We start from the raw sequence: 6,625 nt of genomic DNA on the forward strand, positions 1-6,625 counted from the left end.
CTTCAGTTAGCAGCAGTAGCGAAGGAATCGCTCGATCAGGTTCAGTTAACACCCATCGATCGATCGCTCGGGTTCAGTAACACGTAGCCTGCAGTGCAATCGCTCGGGTTCAGTTAGAGCCCAATGCCCTCGCTCGGGTTCAGTTAGAGCCAACGCCTCGCACACACGCGCATACGTGTACGAGAGAAACGCGCATCGCTCGGCCCCGACCACCCACCGTAACCGGGAACTGCCCGAAATTTTCCTCGCCCTCGCTTCTACCACGTTTTTTTCCATCATGGATGGCCCAAAGAATGTCATGCAGTTGCGTCTCCGTCCCGCCCAGGACGAAAATCCTATTTTCTTTCATGATTTTTTGTCATAGAAGTAGGAGCCCACCACATCTATGATGATACCGGGTTTTGTCACAATTATCGTCATAGAAGTGTCATATGTATGACAGAAAAAAATTTCGTTCGGCCCAAAATGTCACGGATGTGTCTTTTTTTTGTAGTGACTCTAGATGCATGCTGGATAGCGGTCGATGGGTGGAGTAATGGTAGTAGATGCAGAATCGTTTCGGTCTACTTGTCTCGAACGTGATGTCAATATGCATGATCATTGCCTTGGATATCGTCATAATTGTTTTCTTTTCTATCAATTGCCCAACAGTAATTTGTCTACCCACCGTATGCTATTTTCTCGAGAGAAGCCTCTAGTGAAAACTATGGCCCCGAGTCTATCTTTTATCATATAAAAATCCTAAAAATACCTTGCTGCGATTTTACTTTATTTATTTTTATTTTGTATTTTTTGTCCGATCTATCTATCAAATACCATACAATTTAATCTTGCTCGTGACCGTCAATGGATTGACAACCCCTTGTTCGTGTTTGGTTGCAAGGATTTATTCTCTGTGTGCAGGTGCTGCTAACGAGGTGTTGCTTGGTTCTCCTACTGGATTGATAACCTTGGTTCTTAACTGAGGGGAATACTTATCTTTACTGTACTGCATCATCCCTTGCTCTTCGAGGGAATCCCAACGTAGTTCACAAGTAGCATCGTATATATTGGTCATTTGGTCGGATATGATATGTGTGTTGGCCATTTGGCCAGATCGGATATGCAACTTGTTGGACGTATATGCTCTATGTGTTGGTCATATGGCCGGATCGGATATGCTACTTGTTGGCCGAATATGCTCTATGTGTTGGTCATTTGAGCGAATCAGATATGCAACTTGTTGACAATGTTTTTCTTTGTATTCTTTCCATGTGTGCAACTTATTTTTGAAGGTTGAGAAGAGAAACTTCATCCTCATGTATTGTTGGTAGAAGTTGAGTGGGCAACCTAAGTGAAATTTATTCATTGACAACTTTGTCAAGATCGCTGACATCGACACTAGGAAGAAGCGGGTGATCCAACTGACCCACAAAGAGCCGTCGAAGAAGGTTAGAAGAGAACTATAGGAAAATAAGTAGGAGGAGGAGAAGGATAAGCGAGAAGGGGCGACGACTAAGATGACGGAGATGTTCGAGGACATCTTGACGAAGGAGGAGGGATGTGTCAAGTGCTCTAAGTCAAGGAGGAATATAAGGTCGAGAGGTTTAACATCTTAATGGTGGCGACTGATAATAAGCTCAAGCTCGAAGAGAAGAAGGCCAAGCTCAAAGAGAAGAAGGCTGAGATCAAAGTCGCTTCGGAGGATTCGAAGATGTTGACCTTGAAGTGGAGGAGTTGGATGATGATGCAAGGATGATCATAGAAGCCGTCCATCTTAGGATGTTGAAGCGCTTGAAGGAGCAGCTAGAAACGGCGGAGAAGGAAGTCGCCGAGAAGGAAGAGGGTGGCGAGAAGGAGAAAGCGGTAGAGTGATCATAAGCTCCCATAGCCGGTCCGAAAGGGCAAAAGATCCATTTTTGCATGGACTACCGGACTGATATACTTTTGTGATTGGACATGTAAAAACTATGAACAACAGCCTCTTTTTGGTTGTGACCAGGCGCTATGCGATCGGACCCTATGCATTTGAATTTCAAAATGGCCGGGACATGGACCAATGTTTAGGGGATGCGGTTGGATGACCGGCTCCCACATCCATGTATGCGTGATAGTCCGGACCAGTCCATGGATGGACACTATGTTCATTTTGGGGATCAACATTGAAGATGCCCTAATGACGCTTTGGTAGCCTGCAGCATGGCTAACATGTACGAGCGATGCAAAAATAGTCCAAGAAATATACCGTTTGGTAGTCCGAAGAAATCTTGGCTCGCACGTTTAAAGTGCCTTCCAGTCGGCCCGCTAGGAACAGTCAAATCGGTTGTTTCCTCTCAGTGAGGCTCGCGGCGTGCAGGGGATGGGAATGCGGCGTCGAGCTCATGCGAACAGGGAGATGGGCGAGCTCGCGCATGCCTTTGGAAAAGCGGCAGGACAAACTGGGCCACCTCGCTGAATTGGTCTCGCTATTTAGACATCTTTGGCTCACTGCCGACCCCCCCCCCTCAAGCTCTCTATCCCACACGGACTCTTCACGGATGAGTAGGTAAGCAGCGCGTCTTCTATGACTGACGGTAGACAGAGGTGGAAATTTGTCTTCCTTCTCTTCTCCGGTATGTTCTACACCTCCACCCGACTTCATCGATGGATGTAAGTTCAATCACTACCTCCTCCCTAGTCGATAGAGCTTAGATCTGTGAGCATGTGGTAGCATTGTAGAATGTCGACCTGTGAGCATGTGATGTTGTGGTATATAGTGGTGATGGATTGATAGTATTGCTAGGTTTTGCTTGAAGGCTTTGATGAGGCTCACGCTGTTTTCCATGTTGGTCCCGATGATACTATGGTAGAGCTGGTACTAGCTTCCGAATCAAAGTATGTGTACGCGTGCTAGTATGTTGAACTCTATGTTATGCTTTGATCTTGAAGATCGGTTGTAGGGGTATTGAACTTCATGACCCTGTGTATTATACATATTGTCCACGTGTATTTGATTTTCTTACTCTTCATGTGTAGTGTGTTTCACCAGTCTTGATGATAATGCTTGTAGGACATGAGCACCCAAGACTATAGCCAGACCATTGTCTTATCCCGGAACTTCTCTGAGTCCTATGTCGAGGACTCCTAGCCTCCGACTAATGAGCAGATGCCTCCAGATTCGGATATCTTTGAGTGGCATTCTAGGCATCCAAGATGTTGTGCTGGCTATGCCTAATGTTACTGCTACATATAAGGCAGTCCTCAAGGCCGGGAAGGCAAAGATGTCTGGTAGGAGGAACACAATGAAATGGCAACTATTTATGTTCAACTTTGTGCTTGGCAAGATGTGTGAGCTCATATCTAGTGGGATGAGGACCGGCAAGGGCTTTAAGGAGGTGCACTTGATTTTTTTTTTGTGAAGCTGGTGTTCAAGTTCTTTGGCCAAGAGGTCACCTCGACCCAGGTCTACAACCACCATAGAAAGTGTAGAGCCAGATGGATCCACGTGTCCAGGCCGAGAGACCTTAGTGGCGCACAATGGGATTAGGACACCTACAATCTTGTTGGAGTCAGAGCACTACCAAGGCCACACTAGTCTTAGCTCACACACCACTTGTTTAACCTTCTCTAACATGCCAACCACAAACTAACCATACTGTGTTTCTTTATTAGGACCACCCTAAGGACACAAAGTTCCTCAACATTCCCATCAGTTACTCGCAGATGCAACGAATATTCTCATATGGAATGGCTACCGACAAACATACCATGGGCTCCAACGAGCCTCTCGGTTCGCCTATGCCTGAGTATCCAGACACCAGGAGTCAGAGACCATCGTCCTTGATGGTCTTGAGAAGCACGTTCCTATGATTGACAGAAAGAGGAAGAGGAGAGGTATGATGGACAAGAAGCTCAGCATCTTTTGTAGCATGAATTGATAGGAAGAGGAAGAGGAGAGGTATGATGGACAAAAAGCTCAACATCTTTCGCAGCATGAATGAGGCCGTCAAGGAGGTGGCAACTGCCATTAGGGAGATCAAGCATGTCGAAGTCCACCCTTCCCTATACAATGTCATCATGGAGCTAAGATGGCTTCAGTCATGAGGTTCTGATGACAGCTGTTTAGCCACTGCTGGACAATAGTGCACAAGGGCTTGGATTTGTTGGCTTGGGGGACGACCATTGAGTGCTCTGGCTTAGGACTTGTCTGGGCAAACACTACTACTAGTGTTGTTTCTGGGTGGTGAAGGCGCACATGATGATGATGATGATGACATATGATGACGTACATTTTGTGGTAGCTAGGGCTTGAAAATTGTGCTGGCTTGCATATTTTGATGAGGCGGTATATGCTAACTGTAGGGGAATTGTGCTACGCAACAAAAAAAAAATTGTAGCTCAGCCTTTGAAAGATGCTCATAAGAGTGTATCTGGTATGTGTACATTCCATCTCTCTCTAAACACACTTGAAGCACCTAATGCCGAGATGCATCAAAAGAAAATACAGATTTGTTCCGGCACTTCTGTAATCGAGCAGTATCATGCTACACACAAACAATTGCACTCCCATCATAGATAGTGGATTTATTATTTAGCATGTTGGAAACACTAGCAGAGTAGCAGTGACGGTATCACAATGCACGGATTGTAGCGTCTCCATACACCGATTTCTGAACATCTAGCACTTACACATTTACATTTCCAGTATGATTCCTCGTGTCTAACAAAACGGTATCCGTCCAAACAAGCAGGAAACTCGAAAGATGAACGCTAAATCACTCAAAACGAAGAGACTCACAGCAACAAGACCTGGCTTACTAGCATGAGGAAGCAACCTTTTTGACGGTATATGCTTATCATGTGGTAGCAATCAGGCTTGCAGAAATCCCATATTGGGACGTTGCCAGTTAAACGAATGCCACATTTGGTACAGGATGTTCTCAGATGAACTAGTTGTCAGACTTCGGAGGATCCTTCTTCTTCCCATAAGTTAGGCCAGTGTCCTGGTGACATTACATGCAGTAGTAGATAAGGAATCAACTTGCAGAACCAGTTAATGGAATAGCTTGTTGTCTGGGTCTCAGGGATCTAGTGAAAGTGAAGATACAAAGGTTACCTGGGGGTCAGGAATTGGTTTCCGTTTCTCGACATAACGGTATGGATCCGAGGCAGCAGCTAGAGCAGCTCGTTCCTGTGAAAAAAAAGGCATATACCATTATCAACAGAGTGGAAAGAAAAATCACCAGATTAAACATAATAGCAAGAGTGGAGAAGCATGAAATATTAAGATAACACTGCAACAATTTGAAGTAATTTGGTGCAAAAACATAGGTGGACGAAATGGAACGAAAACAGACAACTCTTATCAAAGAAAAATCCAGATAAAGAAAAGTAATAAGTAATAACTGCTTATCAGGATAGATGAGACATGAGTAACTGCTAGAACATTTGGTTCTTTTACCTGTAGGTAAACAAGGGTGTCTTACAGGAGGATGAAATTCCTAAATCATGCTTTTGAATAGAACAAGTGACTGTTTAAACAGGACAACACACAGCAAGTGGCAATTCAGATTATCATTTTCAATATGACGCAAGAGCTGAACATAGCTGTCCCACTTTTATAAGAGGATGCCATTTATTCACTCTATTTGGTTTGCCACTAATAATATTTCCATGAACGAAGTGTTTATCAAAATACATCATCAAATTATTCTTGTTGGAAGGACATATTAAGATTCACAAGTTTAACTTCCCAAGCAACAATAGCTCAACCATGTAAAATGTCATGACAGACACTAGCCGGCTGTAATTTCAATGGTGTTTCCTATGGTTTAAGTTTGGCAGATAAAATGAAGTTGACAATTAGTCAGTCCCTACCAAAAGCTAAGACAGCAGCACCAATTCCGAGTAAGCCAACGCACAGTTCCTAGAAGTAAACAACAAGCTCTTGATGCCAGCGCCTATACACGAATCATTTCGACAATTTCCTGGAATTAACAAAACGGCTTGTAGAGATGTGGGCAACTGCATCCTGCGGCGATCTCATCCGAGAAATTGATATGTCCAGACCGATCCATCCACGAGAGTGCGGTAACAAGAATTATCAAGGGGAAATCGACCTGCTGCTCCTTCTGGAGCTGGCGCGCGGGTCTGACCCAGAGGTAGTAGGCGAGGGTCCCGGCGACGGCCCAGGAGGCGACGTTGGTCCACCCGCGGACGCCGCCCAGCGCGTTCCCCACGAACGACCGCGCACTCCCGACCCTCCGGCTCCACCCCTTCGCCGGCACCATCTGTAACGCTCTCCGAGACCCTCACCGGCGGGCGGCGGCCTCTCCCCGACCGCTTCGTCCTGCGTCGCCGCCGACTCCCGAATCTCTGACCCCTCTCGATCGCCTCTGTGTCTCGTATTGGTCCGCAAGAAAGGGAACGGAATGCTACTGCGCGATGTAACAGAGTGGACGGCCCATTTGATCTACGAAGTACTAGGTCTAGAATTTACCAGACAAAGTCCATGAGAAGCCCAACTCGAGGGCTCATACTGGGCCTGAGCCCATTGTGAAGGTGCCGATTTGTATCGGTCAGACAGAAATGTAAGGAGCCTGATGAAGGAGCCCCTCAAGGGTCATTTGGACTGGCCTTAGAGCGCGCCATTTGGCGTGCTATCAGC

The 6,625-nt window shown here is 45.8% G+C and overlaps 1 protein-coding gene across 1 annotated transcript; it reads right to left on the minus strand.

The window, feature by feature from the left end:
* Positions 1-4,516: 4,516 nt before the first annotated feature.
* LOC119340471 lies at positions 4,517-6,384 on the minus strand. The gene is made up of 3 exons (XM_037612396.1): positions 6,078-6,384; positions 5,075-5,149; positions 4,517-4,961 (listed from the first exon to the last, which is right to left on the minus strand). The coding sequence occupies exons 1-3, from the start codon at positions 6,246-6,248 to the stop codon at positions 4,908-4,910; spliced, it is 300 nt and encodes a 99-aa protein (XP_037468293.1). The 5' UTR covers positions 6,249-6,384; the 3' UTR covers positions 4,517-4,907.
* Positions 6,385-6,625: the final 241 nt, after the last annotated feature.

This window comes from Triticum dicoccoides, chromosome 7B (assembly GCF_002162155.2).
Source record: "Triticum dicoccoides isolate Atlit2015 ecotype Zavitan chromosome 7B, WEW_v2.0, whole genome shotgun sequence".
Classification (NCBI taxonomy): domain Eukaryota; kingdom Viridiplantae; phylum Streptophyta; class Magnoliopsida; order Poales; family Poaceae; genus Triticum; species Triticum dicoccoides.